Below are 19,379 nucleotides of genomic sequence, written 5' to 3' on the forward strand. Positions count from 1 at the left end.
ATAAAATAATTTTCAAGAAGCAGTGCAATGACTTTTTTGTTGTTGTTGTTTTCTCCCAGATACATTTACATTCTGTAGAAGTGCAATTTACCTTAGCACCAGGGGATCCAGGAAATCCTGCAGTTCCAGGAGGACCAGGAGGGCCCTGAATAAAATTAAGTACAATTTCAAGATCTCTTTATAAAATAAACAAAAGCTAACACTAGTAGTAAATCACAAGTGAGCACATACATAGTTCACAAGACAATTATGCTAATAAAATAGTATTTATTATACACAGATGAACATATGGAGAAACAATGTTGTAAAATATAGGAATGAAGTCTAAAGTTAGACACTGGCTCTCCCTACACAAACATAATGCTGCCAGGAAGTAAGAGACTTTATGTTGGTTATTTAAGTCCTGAGTCTTTGTAGGACATTTATTTATAAAGTGGAGATGGCATTATCTATTTACTAGAGCTCTCTTAATTGTTCCATTCAATACTGGATATTAACTAGCACTGTAAACATGTCACAGATGTTAGCAATCTGTGGAGTGGACTGAGAAGCATCAGACTCTAGATTTGCTTCTTGCTCATCGTCAGTTTGAGTCAGATATTTACAAAGGAATGTTCAGCTTGGGGGCTATAATCAAATCAATTTTTTTTTTATTTTTAAGTGGTAAAGATAATTAACATTAACATATATGATATCACCCAGATAGATTTCTACACACATGTCTACAAGCCACAATCTTGCTCATTAACGCTAAAGCAACAGGAACAGATTACAAAGTCACTCACTGGTTGTCCATCACTTCCTCGAGCGCCATCATTACCTCGAGACCCCTAAAAAGAGAAATTTGTCTGAAGTACTTTCTTAACTCTGAAAGGTTGGTCAGAAGTAATGTTTTAGCTTAATTCCAATTCAATTGAGTTGTTTTCCTCAAATATATTAAAAAGTAATTACTAATATGTTTATCACAACTAAATTGTTGGTCTTTTATGTCTATAGTGATCTAATGTATGAAGAGGGATTTCTGTGTTTTATAGAACTGAATGAGAAAATAATTGCTCTAATAATATGCAAACTTAACACACAAAGAAACCTGCAACAGATATAACGACGAAACATATGTGTCCCGCAATCATGGCTAAAATTTTATGGAGGTGACTTTAAATGCTATTTTATAGAAGATGTATTTTCAGCCTTTAAACCTGAGGCATTTATCTGCGACTCTAACTTGAACTGGTGTAGTTTATATTTTGTAAATACACTCACTGCAGCTCCAGGAAGGCCTGGCCGTCCTCGTTCACCAGGAGCCCCTCTTGGACCCTACAGAATAAAATTGAAGTGAAGGTTTTGCTTTAAACTTGACACATGTAAGAACAGTTTAGAACCGGTTTGACCGTCGATAGAGGTAATAGTAAAAGAGTCCATACGAAGCATAAGTTACCATGGGTCCAGGGGCTCCGTTTTCACCTGGAAGACCATTTTCACCCTAGAAACATGTAATATGTTATGATTTTGTGTAACAGGAAGAGAATTCCATCATTTCTTAAACACAAACTATTACGAAAAATATTGGGAAAACTAGAGGGCAAACATACATTTTAACAAAATCAAATATTTGTTTTTTATTTGCCAATTCGACTTTTGCATTTTAAAACTTTAAGATTAAACAAAAATAACCAATGAGTTACTCAAGGATGTTGAAGCAATTCTAGTCAAGACAGTTAAAATTATCAACTTTCACAGAAACCTTAATAGAACACCTCAATCAATCATTCTTATTCAGCTATTAAAATGCAAAATTCAAGCAAATTTCAGAAAAAGTCCAAATATATATATGTAAGATCAAAATATACATTTTAAATTTAACTAGGAATTTGAAGTGAAGTAGCTTGTGAAAATATAATTTTTTGTGAGTGATTCACCTTTAATCCAGGAGCACCTGTGTCACCTTTTTCTCCATTTCGTCCATCAAAGCCCTATGAAATATTCAAAAAAAGTAGTAAAGATATTAAATGCTGTATCCAAAAGGGCTTAAAACTTTGCATGGAATGTTTAAAACTAGATTTTTACCACATAGAGCTATTTTCAAGAATAATAACTCATTTAAAAGTCTTTTAAATAGATTGAAGACATTTAACATTGGTTTTATAGCAAAGAAACCAACTAATTAGAAAGTGCAATTTGGTTTAATTAAGAAAATTGCCTTAATATTACAGAAACAAATATCAGTGTCATATATTTTGTTCCTATTAAACTGTTGGTTGAATCTACCTAATAATGTTGTATAGAATAAATTTCCTTGATTTAGCCTGTAAATCATTTTGATTAAATCAATGAGGTGGGAAGAAAATGAACTTATTATTTTCCAATATTTTTCAAATACATTTGATAAATAAAAACAATTAAATAAACTAGTTGTCAGAATCAATCATTTCTGGCATGATCTCAATTATTCAAAAAAAAATATGGCAAGTAAACACATCCAAATGGAGAAGCTTAATGTCAGTTCAGAAATTCTACTTACTCTGTGTCCTTTCATACCAGGGAATCCAGGCATGCCAGGTGGCCCTTTGATACCCTAAAAATGATTAATAAAAAAGATGTTATTGAACCTTCGAGAACCTTCAAATCGATCACAACCCATTGGTAAAGTGCCTTCATTTTTAGTGTACTTCAGTTTAATTACATAGCAATTTTCAAGCTAAAAATCACTGAGGTTACTTTATTGGATGGTGAGGACTTACTGGGGGTCCAGGTAATCCTCTTTCTCCAGGTCTTCCTGGTCTTCCTGATTCCCCCTAGGTGAATAAAGAAAAAATAAATGGATGCTGTGCAAGAGAAAATATATTGTAGTGAGTTAGGGAACTGATTCCTATGCATTATTCTCATCTAGCATTTATGAAGATCATAGGGCTAGATGAGGATTTGTGAGATCAGCTTCCATGGTAGAAGGAAAGGAGATGGCTTCTCCCACCACTGTGAAACCTATGAACAATGAAGGCATTTTTCATCACTGAGAGACGATTGTCTCTCAGCTCCATGTGAACAATTTGCCATTGAAGGTTATATGGAAAAAATCCCTACATACTGTGAAAGATGTTTAAAGTTTTCAATTTCATAAAGTACTACTAACAATTTTCTCATTACAACAGAAAGAAATAATTTATTTCTCTTCTAGTTAAGTGATACTTTGGTTGAGTCTTCTTGATGGAGTCAAGATATACATTTAGGAATTCTGCTAGTTGGGAATTTAATAAATGGTATGTGTGGTTAAGTAAATACTGATATTCAAAGATTAACATGAGCTAACATGTAAAATATCAACAATTTTTGGATAAGATTTTTTTTACCATAAATTTCTTACAGATGATATATTCTATTTAGACTATTCCAAATAGAATTTTATTGTGTCATCATTCAGTCCTTAAAAACTTACATCTTTTCCAGCAGGGCCTGATGGACCTAAAGCACCAGGAGGGCCTGGAGGACCCTAAAAATAAAGAAAAACCAAATATATTTGTATATTTTCTGTTACAGTTGCCAAAATATGTTTATTCCTGGAGGGAACTTCCTTTTAGAAACTACTCTTGAAATTTCTCATTAAGAAAATGATACTCTGAGTTAATATACCATATCTATTTTTATTTTTATTAAACTTATTTTTAAGGAAAATTAGAAATAGCATGTATTATATTTTATATCATATATGTGAATTAATAAATCCAAATATACTTCTATATGTTTTGAGATATTGAATTTTCAATTATATATGTATTCACAATATCTTGAAATATTGAATTAACTCACTTTACTTTACTTGCTTATTTACACAACCTGTACTCTTGGACAAGTCTATTAATTTATGTTTATTTCTACTAAATTAAATTAAAAAGTTATATACCAGAGCAGTAGCTATGAAGATGAACCAAATTATTACAGGAAGATTAAATCTGTATTTAAAACATAGCGGATTTTGTTTCTATACTAGCAAGTAAACTAATATAATGGCTAACTAGCAAGGGGATTCTTTTTTTTTTTTTAAAGATTTATTTATTTATTCATACAGAACTGGGGTACAGGCCAGAGATGTGGAGGGTGAGAGGATTCACAAGAAATAGCGGGGAGCAGAACAGGCAGATCGAAGAACACTGCTGAGGGGAGCAGCGGGTGGGTCAGGAGAAGTCTGTCGCACCATGTGGTCATCTCTGGGGCAGGCGGGTATCGAACTCATGCGGAAGTGGCTTAAGCTTCTTAGTGCTGTGCTTTAACCCGCTGCGCCACCAGGGAGGGCCGCAAGGGAATTCTTAACCTAAATACTGTTCCTAAGCTATCTTTGAGTTCAAGTATCTTTGAAGCCAGTATAATTATTATAAAAGTGTGCTTTGTTATTTTTTAATGTAAGCATAAACAGTCTTTACTTTGTAGGGACTTTTGATTATACTTTAGAAAAATAAAGTGTTTATAGAAAAGTCAATATATTAAATATATATAAATGATACTTACTGAAGGTCCAGCTTGCCCAGGTTCACCAGGAGGACCTTGGTATCCTGGAGATCCCTAATGGGTAGAGTAATACACAAATACTTTAATGTAACTTAATCTTAATGTGGTTGATTTACATACTGAAGACAGTAAAAAATTAAGGTTACAATGACTGAAACCAGGATTTTCAGATGAAAGTTAATTTATACCATCCCAATTACTTGAGTCCCTTGAAGAGAATTTCTCCAAACTTGAAGCCAGATGGCATGCAAATTAAACATGTGATTAATTTTTGTCAATATTTTAATTGCTAATAGTTGTTGATGGGAACAAATTAAATGTGAAATCGTAATATCTTTGATGAAATAATCAGTTTCTTGCTTGTGGCTTCACTATAAAATGAAATTACACATACAGGAACACTCAAATGACAGCAGGCCCTTTACTGATTTGACATATGTAATAAGCATGAAGAAAAAGGCATAACTAATGGCTATACTTACAGGGGAGCCAGGATGGCCAGATGTACCAGGGGGACCAGGAGGACCAGGGGGACCCTGAAATGTAAATGTGAAAGATAAATACAAATATTTCAGAATGCATCTGGAGCACATCTCCATTTAGGCATGACACTTAAAACTGAACAATACCTCATCATGGGACCACATATGACTATGATTAATTTTATGAGATCTTCAGTGAAGATCTTAGTAAGAAAATGTTACTCTAAAGGATATTCCAGAGAATCAATAACAATTATTGGAAGTTGTTATAAAATGTTAGCTTCAAGCCCCAAAAAGGGGATTCATAACCTGGGCAAAAATGCAATCCAATTGCCATGGGACTTACTATAATTTTTGGATGATATTAGAATTGGAGGAAGTACATATTTTTGCTTTACAGTCAAATTCACTGTGGAAAATGGTTATTTACATGCTAAATTTCATGTCCCACTTTCTTAAATTAATTTTGTAATCCAACCCTAAAGTTGTAAATATAACAGTGAGTTATGATGACATGAAGATTTATATGAGAATTACCATATATGTGACAAAGATAAATGATAACCAATTGAATTATCATTGTTTAGAAATACAGATAAACTAAAAAATCTTCAGCTTTGTAGCATGTTGCTTCTAAATGCAACAATTTATAATTACACTCACACACACACACACACACACACACCCCGCCCATAGTCTCCTTTCTGGAAAGTTATGATAATGCATAGCTGATGTAACTTTTTTCCTGGTTTTTCAGAATAAAAAAAAAATCACTCTTAAGAGATTATAAAATTATCTTCTGGAAATCTATTTAATACCAAATTTAAGTATTTTTCCTAAACAGGTCATTTGGTCTATCAACTAAAATTTTATCCTTTCTAATTCTGGAAGTCACCAAGCATGGAGTCCAATGATGTGATATGAGCTTGGTAATTCCAGAAAATTTAGCATCATGTTTTATTCATATGTACATACCTGTTACTGTCAATGAAACCATAACTTTTCTTAGTATTCTTCTCCCAGAGCCTTGTTCTATAACAAGGGACATTTACATGGACACCATGCATGAAATGTGGCACCCAGCTTTTACTATGTTCTGCTATTTTTTAGCTAAACTCCAGTGCTTTGACATAAAGGGGAATCCTTAAGGAGAATATAAAGTACAATGCAAACAGCTATAAATAAATGCGGTAGATAAATAAATAGGGCTCAAAATCTGGAAATATTTGCATATGATTTCAGGATTTGAAGTGAGCTAAATTGTGATATTGGGGGATTAGCCTTCAACTGTCACCTAGGAAGTAGCACTGAATGCATAGAAAGATACAAGGCTGATTCCAAACAATTAGGGTGAGAAAGAGGATATGCAAAAGTGAAACAAACCCCAAATTTGGTGAAAAATAGGGACTATGTGCATGTGAGTCGAAGCATATAGGCAAGTGGGATCCCGGAACTGGTCACTTTAAAAAGAAATAGTGGCAAACAGGCATAAAATGAAAAGTGCTAAGGAAAAATTGAATGGAATAAAAGGATCATGGTAATGCTACTGTTTTCTTCCTCAGCTTTTATAGAGACTAAGCTATTTTGTACAGTTGTATCATGTTACATTATTAGGAGAACAACCATTCAAAATTTAACAAACTGGAACCTAAAGTAACACTGAAACACTGAGAAAGATTTTGTACATACAGCTGGCCCAGGAAAACCTCCTCCTCCACCTCCTCCAGCCTTGACATCATATGAATCAAACTGAGGAGAATAATTCTGTAGCAAAGAGACCAGATAGATATGATCATTTTGATATACAAATCATAGTCCTTTTCAAAGGTATTCAGAAGAAGCAAGCACATGCAACATCAGGGAGAGAGTTTCTGCATGCCAGAGGATGTAGTCTGTACTGTTTTCTTGCCTACCCTCTCTCTCTAACTGTAGATATTAGTTCTGTAGAAATACATGCTTACGTAATACATAAATATTCCATCTCATTATATGCAATGTTAATCTAATAAAATTTGGTTTTGCATTGTCTTACTCAAAAAACTATTCCCAAACAGTATACACAGCACTGTAGGATTATGGACTGAGACTAAAATCACCTTCAGATAATGTAATTAGCCCTTCTGATTTTAAATGAAAAATAACTAAAATTATGTTCCTGTCAGCTAATGAATGATGCAAATAAAATTCACATCCTTGGTTTCTGATCAATATACCCAGAAGTAATTTCCATAAAAAAGCACAAAAATAGTAGAAAGGTTTTGTGCTTATCAAATTTCTTTAGAGCTTATTTTTCTGTTTAAATTTTAGACTTCAAAATAGGTTCTGTGTGGTAGCCAAGTTGAAAATAAGTTTGACAATATGCGTTGCTTTCTGTTGAATTGATTTTGAAAAGCAGTTTTTAAGCCATATGATTTATGTATAAGTGTTTTTCAGTTTCTCCTAGGTCCATGCATCAGAATTTTGCTTTATTTGCTGGATTATTTGTTTTCCATGCAGTTAGTTGGTTATCATGCTTTTCTAGGGGAGCAGGGTGCACTCTAAAGCGTGGCAAGCAGTTATGCAAACTTAAGTAATCCTATAGATGAAGTCAATAAGGAGTGTTCACAGTTCATACAACTGCTTTTTCCAGTTTTTCAGAGGCTTTCCATTGGGGTTAGAGAGGACAATGTTTCAGTTGCATCAGTTCCCAAATTATCTAGATTAATTCTTTTAGGAGTTGATAGTCTATATTTCAAATATATTGTACATATTATAGTCCTACTAAGAAGTTGGCAAACTTTGTAAAGATAAAATAGCAATAGCAATAGAATTTTGAAGAAAAGTAAATATTTATAATATTTAGTGCTTAGCATATATAAACACTAAATAAAAATTTGATAAATACATAAAATCAGGGAACAGATATAAGGGAAACTTCAAAAGTGAAATATAATACAGGTTAAAGAAGGGAAAAATGAAATGAAATAATTTTGAAAGGAGGGGATTCCTTTGGTTTTGGAATTTATCACCTGTCCACCAGTGGAGCATGATTCACAGATTCCAGGGGGACCAGGAGAACCAGGGGAACCAGGTTGTCCTGGAATACCAGGGTCACCATTTCTCCCAGGAATACCAGGAGGGCCCTAAAAAAATTAGACATGAAAATAAATAAAACCATAACAAATGTTAGAGACTCAAACTCATTATCAAATTGTAGCTTCTCTGTTCTGTAATATGGAACATCAAAACAAGTGACACATTTTCTTGGGAATATACACATTTTTATACAAATCATTGAATAATTTCAATTTAATTTATTCCTTTGCAGATCGACCTATATTTTATTTTTTAAATCGACATTGGGGGTAAAGGAGTTATACAAAATTTAGGAAATCTCAATCATTACATGTATGATTAGGGATTCTCAGTTTGAACTACTTTATGTCACTATTTAACTTTGTGGAATTAAAGAAAATTTATGGATGATTAAGGTTCAAATGTGTAAAGATTATTAAAAGGAACATTTTAAAAGCAAAACTACTCCAAGAACTACCATTAAGTTTACCCACTAAGTAATATTTACTTACTGGATCTCCTTTGGGTCCTTGTGGTCCATTAGGTCCGGTTGGAGGCTAATGAATGGAAAAGATACAGATTACACAACAATAGCAACAATTTTACCATGAGCTGTAGCTATCCCAACTTTTCTATAGATTTCTCTTTCCATATTACATGTAATCCCTAATTTTAAATGAAAACATTCACCATGTACTTTAATACCAGTAGGATTGCTTGGTAGACATTATTTTCATGTTCTTTCAGGCTCTAAGAGAAGCTGTTCATGTGTTTAAATATGCAAATTAAAGATGTACAGTTTTGTTTTAAACTTACAGTTGTTGGAGGCTGGGGACAAACAGCACAACATTCTCCAAAGGGGATCTCTGGGTTGGGACAGTCTAATTCTTGTTCATCACATATTATATCATCACAAAGAACTGATCCTGAGTCACAGACACATATTTGGCATGGTTCTGGCTTCCAGACATCTCTATCGGCATAGGACTGACCAAGATGAGAGCATCCTCCATCAATAGCTGGAAAATAAGTGGGATATTTTTATGCTCTGCTGCAATGTGTCCTATGATGCTGCCATGAATATTTTCAACTAGCAAAGTGGAGAGAGGGGAAAAAATTTCTTCCTTTCATTCAACCAATTTTTGAGTACGTCCTTATAAATATGCGCTTGCAAAAAAGAAGATCCACTAATACAGTTACAAAGGGTATCACAGTCTCCCTATATTATTTACTAAGAAAATATGTTTGTTAATATCAAATGGGCACATCATAGTAAACTTTCTTCAAGGCAACTAAGTATTTGATTTTCATCTATTGCAAGAATTTTACAACAATGCAAATCACACAAACACTTTAACACATTTCCTTAATAATTGTTCAGTTGAAAACAGATCTTTCTAACCAACTGCTATTCTTTGCTTTAACAGTAGATGGGAGCATTAAGATAATTTTCTAATTAACTGAAAACTTTCTGGATTTTATTAACCTAGTTGAAAAATCCAGGGGAAAATTGTGCTACACTTGGCATTATAAAACTTCCAGATTCCTGGGAAAAGTTTAACAAAACTTATTTGTGTGTTCTGAATATCACTCTTAGCTCTACTGAGCATAAGTAGAACAACATGACATGATATGATATGCTGGATATCCAATATGAATATAAAAAGGTTTCCAAGTCACTGAAAAAAAATGGGATTTTTAAAAGGCCTATATTGGCAGAAATAAATTGAAAAAAATAGGAAAAAATTTTAAGTTATGACCATGCATACTTGTGACTTAAAAAGTTCACTTCAATGAAAATTCAGACTTATTTCCTAATTATATGGAAGGTGCAGAAATTTCAGCAGCTATTAACAGTGAATCATCTTAGGGTTTGCCAAAATAAGACCAGGTCTCAATTCTTAAAGGATCAGTTGTGGACTGTGGTTAAACATACTTCAGTTATTGAGAATAACTATGATAAATTGCCAATAATTGAGTTTCTAAACATCTGCAAAAATTTCTGCAAAATGACAACTAATACTTGTTCTGTATTTGTATTTTGGTGAAATAGTAAAATTTTATTTTTAAGTGCATTTTGGTGAAACAGTGAAATTTCATTTTTAAATGTGAAAAGAGGTTTGCTTGGGAGGAGGCAAGTAATTTAACAACTATTTTTGCTGCCTTGTGACTAAGAGATTTTTGAGTGCTTCGAGATTTTTCCTTATAGATACTTACATGCAACTATGAAAACCACCACATTAAAGTTCTGTTTCTATGTGCTCTCCATCTCTAGAGGAATAATAATGTGGTTCATGCTAAATATCTTGGGGTTAGAGGTTTAACTGGTTTAGTTAAAGTTCATAAAAAAAATAAACAAATGTCAGAGCCCATAGAATTTACATAAAATTGTTTCCATTTTTCTTTCCATTTATGTCTGCAGATACTTTAATGATCTTTGAACATCTTTGATCTATTCAAGAAATTTAAAAGTCTATTCTTACTTTGTACTTCCCAATGTAGTCAGTGACTAATAAACAAAGAATGATTGTTCCATTGCAATGATTGTTTCACAGCAAGTAGGGAAGAAATAATTTGTTTTTCTAAGGAAGTTATTCTAGTTCTTTTTCCATGCTTGAAACAGATATATGAGAACACTGGAAAAAAAATATTGTCTAAGTTTTAAAAGAAGCATTCCTTTATACTTAGTGAGCATAAAAATGGAATGCCAAAACGCTTACCTAACAGAAATGAAATAAGCCTATTTAATGGTGTTATGAGAGACAAATTAGGAGAAATGCAAAAGTCTTTTTCACATTATTATGAACAATAATAAAATAATAAGGTCTAGGCATGATAGTCATTATTCTTTAGGTAGAATTGGCATCATATTTAAGAACTAAATGTACTGGTATTAGAAAAGGCATGATAGTTTTGATGATATAGAAAATTGTTTATTAAAATTGCATGAAATACATTCTTCAATCTTTATTGGCTTCCTTTTCCTAAGATGAATCATTTTAAAACTTGCTATAAATTAGTTTTATAAAAATATTTTAAGTTTGGTTTTAACTCAAGATTTCTCCATTGATAGTGAACAAATCCATCAGTTAATGAATTTCAGACTTTCCAGTCCCCTTGAAAATATTGCTCGTGTAGAGCACGGTGACTACAATTAAAAATATTTTGCCGTGTATATGAAATTTGGCAAAAGTAATAGTGGTAATCTTTTCACTCCATGTATATCAAATATTCATGTTTTACCTTTTACATATAATTTTGTAAATTATGCATTAATAAAATTGAGAAAAAGAAAAAAAATGCTACCACTCTATCCTAATGATTATTTTACATATATGTCTCTATCTGGAATATTTTTCTACACTTAACACAGTACTTGTGTTCTAAAAACTACTGGCATGTTAAAGGCACATGAAAATAACAGTTAAAAATGTGGAACAAGCGTCTCATAGTTCATGTGTCTTCTTTTCTTATGACTTCAATTTACCTAAAAATTAACATAAATCTTTTCCCCTTTTATTTACATTCTCCTATGTTTATGTTTTACCGAGGGTATCATTATATCAGTAGAAATATAGTATTTTCCATTTGTTTTGAAAAGTATTAAATAAATGGGCACATTATCAATTTGTTAAAATTATAAATTTGTTATAAACATTAAACCCAATGTGATATAAATGAAAATTTTTTTAACCTCTTATTCTCAAATTTTATTAGAAATGCTGTGTATACTTTTATACATAGAGATCTCAACAGTAAGTTTTTTTAGTGTTGTCTTTCTTAAAGTAAGTAAAATATATTGTTTTAAGTAAAAGATGCTGAATACTTGAAAAAATAAGAATTAAAGAAGCTTTGTTTTTTACCATGTGCTTACTTCATATTTAAATTTGAAAAAAAATGTACTCTTCTGAAAGTTCAGTTACGATAGTAACATATAAGTGACTAACAGATATTTTGGATTCTCTTTCATTCATATTTGTTGAAAGAATGGAGAGCTTTATGCAATTTCCTCTAATTTTTTTTTTTTGTTCTGTATATGACAAAGTATGGTTGGTAATATGGTCTACTAGAAGAACATGAGACCAGATGTCTCATGTTCTTCAGTTTTATTACCATAGCCTAGTTATAAGTAGGGGAATTGTGGTAGAGTTAAGGAAAAATGTTTTGCTTTCAAAGTATTACAGGTGTTTCCTTTTTATGCACAACTTCACTTTCTGCAAAGGTTTTAACTACCTGAAGCCAAAAATATTAAATAGAAAATTCCAGAAATAAGCCAATCATAAGTTTTAAATTGGGTTCTGGTCTGTGTGGGATGATGAAACTCATGCTTTGCTACTTTGACAGGCCTGGGGTGTGAATCAGCCCTTTGTCCAGTGTATCCACGTGGCAGTTGTATGTCACAGTGACTACTCCATTCACCTCACTTCATGGCATCACCTAGACATTGTATCAAGGTCATAATGTCACCAGAGGAATGGTAAGTACAGTACAGTGAGAGATTTATATGTATAAATCATTTATATAACCTTTTTATAGTACATTTTTATGCTTGTTATTTTACTATTAGTTATTTTACTATTAGTTACTATTAACATATTAATGTGCCTAACTTATAAATTGAACTTTAACAAAATCATGTATATAAAGGAAATAGGTATATAGGAGGCTTAGTATTTTTGGCCATCTCAGGAATACACTAAGTAATCATGGACCATAAACCCTGAGATAAGTGGTGACTACTGTATAATGCTCCAGGTAGCTGTTTGCAACATTTAGAACTAGAATAGAAAATAAGATTCAGAAATAATATCTACCTCTGATTATTCCTTGTTAGATATGTGAGTTCAAAGCAAATTTGATTTAAGAATATTTTTGCAAAAAATATTTAAAAAGACAAATACTTTCACAAATCCTCTCACCAATGTACAAGTATAGATTTTCCCAGTTACTTCTTTTATTGTTACTTCAACTAAACTTCCCTGTTCCAATTTGTAATTAATTTTTGGTTGCAATCTTGCATGTCACTTTGTGTTTACATTTATGTGTTTATGTTCCTTACACAAAGAAATAAATCCACAAAGAAATACATCCAGAAATAAATCTATTTCTATTTCTGGTCATACAAGCAACACATTAGACTAAATTGTCCCCTTACTAGAATCTAAATTATAAAACAAAATGAAGCTATATTGTGAGGAACATGTCATTCTTAGTTTCTTTTATTTTCTAGCTCTATTTTAAAATGTTAGAGAAAACTAAAACCAAGTACCATAATCTATTATGTTTAGGTGTGCTTAAATTTTTCCTTTGTTGACTTTGTTTCTTTCTTCAAAGAAACACAGTTTATGTTAATTTGATAAACTGTGTTATTGTTATTTAAAAGTAATGCAACTTATGTTTGTCTTCATTCCACTTTTGGAGTAAAATTAATATTCATATAGCACTCAGTCAAATAGTTAATTTAGCTCGAAGAAAATTTAATTTTTTCTTTTTCTTATTGAGTCCATATCTGGGAAGAGGTGTTTTTTAATCTGAAAATCTAAAAATAGTATAGGTGATATACAATTTTCATTTTTTGTTACAAGTTGGATATTTTATAAGTGTGAATATGTTGAGTTCATACAGTCACCAATGGAATGTATTTGGCATTTAATTCATATGAATGTATGGAAAACATGCACTTCCTTGAAACAGAGAGTGGGAAGAGGAACAGGGGAGAAACCCAATGGGCTATGGTGGTAGACTGTGGGTGCCTTGGTGGTGGGCGTGATCTGGTTACATACATTTGAGGCGGTGTAAGCCTATACCTCTGAGTCATTTATAGTGTTGTTACCTCAAGAAAATACAATATAATTTAACAATAAAAACTGTTTAATTCTTTTGGATATTAAAATTTCTATCTGGGTAATAAGAAAATTAAGGATATTTTCTGAGCAATAAGAAAATTAAAGACATTTTCTTTAAAGTGATTAGTATTTTATCCTGTGAAAATAAAAATAGAGAATTAGAACATTTATAGAATTATATCTTACAGTCAGCAATTTCATTATAAATAATCAAGTTAGTGGTAAATTAAACACTAAGTAAAATGCATCCTACTTATTTTAGTGTAGTTGGCAAATACCTTTCAATTTACATTTGATAATCTAAAATTTGACAATTTCTTATCATTAAGATACTAAATATTTTAATTGCTTCCTTATAGTAATTCTATTTCCCAGTGTTAATACAACTAAAGCTGGGAAGAGTTTTACAATATCTTCTATGTTGTAGACACTGTATAAAATGCCTTGCTTATATGTTTTACTTACTTTTCCCAAAGGCCCTATGGGTGAGTGCTGTCATAATTCACATTTTACAGATGAGGAATCTGAGACACAGTTATATTAAGCCATTTCCCTAAGGTAGATTTGAACTTTAGAAAGCTGTCTCTAAATTTGATACCCTTCCCCATTCGATTCTATTTCCTTTCTGCACTTCAAGGGCAAAGTAGAGTAAAGGAAATCAACTTCAAACCTCTTTCCCAGTATGGTACCTAAGCCCTGCAAGTGAGCTTAAAATCAGTCTTAAAAGGCAGCTTTTTTAAAAGGGAGAACAGATCTACAGAATCTCTTCTGTCTGGACTGAAAATAGGAAGATAACATGTGGAATTGAATTCTGTTGTTTAATTTCTCCTGACCTTATGAAAATGAGTTATATCTCCAAGACCCCCTAGTGACATCCAGACCACTGACAAGATTGGGTCTGACTGGAAGCCCAGCTTACATTTGATATATAGACAGAAGTAGGAGTCTAAAAATAGTAGCAGCAAGAACAACAAATAGATAATAAGACTTCTATATCTAATACAAACAACTTAGGATGTCTAAATGACAAAGATGTTGATTTTCAGAAAATGTAGTCACTAAATTTGTATTACTGAACTCCTAACTTCACTGATGCTTTCCTAACTTCACTGATGCTTTCCTTTTAAGATTGGACATTATGAACATATTATGCTGCTCTAAAAAGTGTCTGATCTTAACTAGCTTGAGAAACACAGGCCTTCTTTGCCATTCTCCAGACCAAGCACTGTAGAAAACAAAGTTTCAGAAAAATAAATGCCATTTAGCTGAAATAGCAATTTTTCCAGGCAAGTTTTCAAGGGAGATTTAACTTTTAATATGTTCTGGACCCCTTATCTTTGATTTTTACATTTTAGGCATTTTAATGTTTGCCCTCTTCTTTGAACTTTTCATTTTGTTTATCAAGATTACATTTTATACAGCAGTTCTTGACCTCAGTCATGGAAAATACAAGGGCTTTATTAGCTAATCTTAAAGGAATCCACTTCTGCTGTGTTTTCATTATACATAGACAGAAAGTGCCTAAAGTAACTCCCCAAGCTGCAGTTAACAAATGATTTGTGCAAGAATAGCTAACCTATGTTTTGTTGTCATCTTGACAAGAAACAGGCAAGGTTTCCACTTTGAAAACTCTGGATTTTTTTTTTTTCTATTATCAATCCTCTACCTCCTTCTTTTTGACTGTGGAAAGCAACTGCATGGAGCTTTTCTTCCGGAGAAAACTGTTTTACAAGAAATAGTTCACTGAGATGTTTCCAGAAAGTTATTGTAGACCTGGAAACTTTACAAATGCCCTTCATGTCTAGCAAAGGCTTAAGCAATCTACTTTAATTAGTTCAAGGCAATGATATCATTTGATGTTGCAAAATGAAAGAACTAAGCTACATAATGTTTGGAACTCTGTGCAAGAGGAGATTCATGCTCAATGGAAACCAGGTGGTTTCAGTGGATGGCACTCTTCTCCCAGTGACAGCCCTAGTTTGTGCTAGTGATTGCACTCGTTTGCAATTCTGTGGGTATGGAACACAAGCTTTCTGAGGAGTCACCTTTTACCTCAGCTCTACTCTTGGAAAAGTCAAGTCAGTGGTGCTTGATTTTTAAATGTAAGCTCTCTGGTAAGACATCAACACAGGAATCTTTTATTAGTTTTGATTCATTTATTAGTCTTTTTATTCTTTAATTCAATATGTTTAATTTTAGGTGCAACATAGACAAGAAAACTTGAATACTACTTATCAGCTACTAGATCTCTCTGTAAGTATATGGATTATAATTTCATAAAATGTAATAAGGAGCTGATATTCTGACTCCATTTAGAGCTTTGTAATTCTAAAAACAATTAAATGTCCAGAGTTCATTATCACACTTGAATTATCTGGTAGCAAAATACAAGCTCAAACACTAGAACATTTTTAAATATAATGAAGCAATATTCCTTAGTACTGTCTCTCTACCTACCTATCAATGAACTATCTGTCCTATCTATCTTTCTATCTATCATCTTTTACATTTATCATCTATCCACTAGTAAGCATTAATATAACTTACTGAAAATAAGGACTAAACCAGAGATTCAAAAATGATTTAAAAAGCTATATGTGGAATTTAAAAATGACCACAGCATTCAAATTCATTTCAAAAAGTCTTTAAATATGTTACTGTTTGTGTGTATGTGTGTTTGGAAATATTTTATCAGTAACCTACTCATTCTTAAGAAAATAATATTAGATATTCCTAAAAAAGTTTAATATTTTAAAATTCACATATGTAATGTTTCTAGAACTCATAAAATATAGAATCCAGCTATGTAACATTTATGTTGGCATTTATCTGTCAACCACTAGGTGGCAAGTCTTTGTATTTAAATTTTGGCATGTTTATAAACATAGGAAATATAAAACAGATCACATTTCTCCATTGGTGGAATGAAATACAGCAATTAAATGAAAGTTTCACAAATTGTAAAAAGTCCAAAATTCTTCATGAGGACATGTTTTATACTCCAGAAAATTCCTGTGAGTATAGTAGAAGTTAGTGTTTACTTAAACTGCGCTGTTTCACTCTGTGATTTTCAGATTAGAAACTCATATCTCAGAACTAGGTATAACTGTTCTTATGTACTTCGACCATCTCCTGCAATTTCCCCACAGAATTATCTTGTGAAATTGATTGGGGACAAAAGATATTCTATCTTACAAAACATTTTTTTTCCTAACAAACCAAACAAGGAACAAAATTTCATTTAACTCCTTTGAGATTAAGGGCATCCAAATGTATCACTAAAGTTTCAGTTAGTTATTTATCTGCAGCTAAAGAGAAAAGGGAAAGGTAAAAGAATATGTGTGACATAAAGAGAATATATGTATCAAACACTTTCCCCCTTCTAAAGTTAGATTGAGAAGAATAATAGCCACAGTGCTTACAAAACCCAGACATATGCAGGTATTTTGTCAATTTCTTGAGCTACAAATCAGAGTCTTACAAACAAATGGGACTTTGAATTTATTTTTCAGAAATCAGAATTTAAGAACATTGAAAAATTGTTAAAAGTCTTTATTAAGGTGGGAATATGGTAGGTGAACATCCTAGTCCAGGACTGGGCATTTAGCATCTTCTGGAAGGGGCAGAATGGGGAGGGAAAGAAACAAGAATAAATGACAAAGAAGGAAGATTGATAGTTCTAGGGAAAAGAGCAGGAATAAATACAGGAAAGAGGTGGAGACAAAGAGGACACATGCAATGAGGGAGGGAGTGGCAGAGGGAGAGAGAGGGAGGAGGAGCGATCAGGAGAGATGGGCTAGCCCTGGAATCGGGTGGGGTGATCAGTGATGTAACAAGGGGGAGAGGAGGTACCAGGGAGCTTAAAGGGGTGGAGAGATAGGAAGAAAGGAGAGAGGGAGCTGGATGAGGGGGAGGGGGAATGAAGGAAACAAGTGTTTTTTTTTTTTTTTCTTTTGTGGCCACAGGCTAAACATTAATGTCATTGGGTACCCCCCACCTCCACTTACATATATGAGCTGTGATGAGATATTAAAAACAAAAACAAAAGAACTATTTTTCAGACACAATGCTTATAGAAATCTAGTTTTAAATGTAATCATTTTTGATTATGTGCAAATAGAAGTTGACATGTGATTTCTTCTAAAAATCTTTAAGTTTGGCATTTAAGTATTTATTTCTATGAAAGTTCGTATTACAATTTGACCAATATTTCATGACAGAGAAACATATGGATTAAAATAAATATTTATACATGATTAAATAATGAGACAAACTTGGCTTGGGGGAAATTAGAATGTGAATACCATGGTTGTACAAAAACAACAAATCATTTCAGACATTCCTGTTGGAATTATTTTCAAAGTATTCTCTTTACTAATAGGATACAGTTGCAATGTAGACTAAGCAGTAAACACTAGCTCCTTACCAATAAGCTATCAGAAAATATGTATACATCAAGTATGTAAGTGCTTACAACAGAATAAAACCAGGCACGATGAAACATTTTTAGCATTTGGAACTCAGTTAAAGAACATTGAAGATTTTGCTGTGTTGCCATTTTACAGAAATATATTCAACAATTCTCATTCTTTGTCGTATTTTCCTCTAGACTACTGTTTGTGCATGCTATTTTAAAATGCATTATTTTATTGGAAAGCAGAGCGCAGTATTCTAGCTCACAAAGAATCCAGCATACAAAGCAGAACATAAAAGTACTATGAGAAACCAATAACTTCCAGACTGCCTAGGAAAGCATTCCAGAATGTTAACAATCCAGGAGGGGAGCTTTTCAAAGCCATTTTAAAGGTTTCCAGTGCCGTTAACATGAAAACAAGGTAGTACAAGAACATCTTTATCCCAAACAACCCGAGAAGTTTGAAATACAAAAATGACAATATTCTTTCTAAGCAGATGTAAAAAGCACCTCATGGGCAGGTCTACGGTTCAGTTGGGAGTTTACAGAGATAACTTTTAGGAGCTGGATTCTCCTTTTTACCTATTTGAAAGGAGAAGTACCGACAAAAACCCCATAAAGTTTCTTGAAATCAGTACCTACTCACCTTCCTGGGTCTGTTGTGCCAAAATAACAGTGGGATGAAGCAGAGCTAGAAGTAACCAGGACCCCTTTTGCACAAAGCTCATCATGTCTAAATGTCAGACATGAGACTCTTTGTGCAAAAAGGAGAAAAGAAAAGCAGTTCAAAGTAGCACCATCAGTTGTTCCCTGCCCTTCAGCACCGGGCCCGTCATAAAACTCAGCCACTGAGATTCCTTTGCTTTGGCCTTAAATAGGAAAAAGTTTGGCTTCCCTCACTTTCCAGCCCCTTTCTGAAATATGAGAGCAGCACCCATCCCCTTAGCAGTAAAAGAAATGATTAATATTTCTTTTTCCCTTATAGAAGACAACCCACAAACTTAGAAAAATAGCACATCTGGAGCTTAACATGCATCTGTTTATGAATACGTTTGGCACATATTTTTGTCACATATATGTTTA

General features: G+C 32.7%; 1 protein-coding gene across 1 annotated transcript in view; it reads right to left on the reverse strand.

Annotated features, from left to right (window-relative positions):
- Window positions 1-19,119, reverse strand: part of COL3A1 (collagen, type III, alpha 1) — a 37,536-nt gene extending 18,417 nt beyond the window's left edge. Inside the window, exons 1-15 of the mRNA XM_012728075.1 lie at window positions 18,943-19,119; window positions 8,853-9,055; window positions 8,549-8,593; window positions 7,991-8,104; window positions 6,672-6,746; window positions 4,983-5,036; window positions 4,501-4,554; window positions 3,434-3,487; window positions 2,742-2,795; window positions 2,522-2,575; window positions 1,920-1,973; window positions 1,439-1,483; window positions 1,264-1,317; window positions 786-830; window positions 92-145 (exon numbers count right to left, since the gene is read on the reverse strand). Coding sequence (XP_012583529.1) covers window positions 92-145; window positions 786-830; window positions 1,264-1,317; window positions 1,439-1,483; window positions 1,920-1,973; window positions 2,522-2,575; window positions 2,742-2,795; window positions 3,434-3,487; window positions 4,501-4,554; window positions 4,983-5,036; window positions 6,672-6,746; window positions 7,991-8,104; window positions 8,549-8,593; window positions 8,853-9,055; window positions 18,943-19,027 — 1,044 coding nt within the window. The 5' untranslated portion in view covers window positions 19,028-19,119. The remainder of the gene's footprint in view (window positions 1-91; window positions 146-785; window positions 831-1,263; window positions 1,318-1,438; window positions 1,484-1,919; window positions 1,974-2,521; window positions 2,576-2,741; window positions 2,796-3,433; window positions 3,488-4,500; window positions 4,555-4,982; window positions 5,037-6,671; window positions 6,747-7,990; window positions 8,105-8,548; window positions 8,594-8,852; window positions 9,056-18,942) is intronic.
- Between the last annotated feature and the right edge of the window lie 260 nt (window positions 19,120-19,379).

Source organism: Condylura cristata, unplaced genomic scaffold (genome assembly GCF_000260355.1).
Source record: "Condylura cristata isolate star-nosed mole 26May11 unplaced genomic scaffold, ConCri1.0 scaffold00002, whole genome shotgun sequence".
Lineage (NCBI taxonomy): Eukaryota > Metazoa > Chordata > Mammalia > Eulipotyphla > Talpidae > Condylura > Condylura cristata.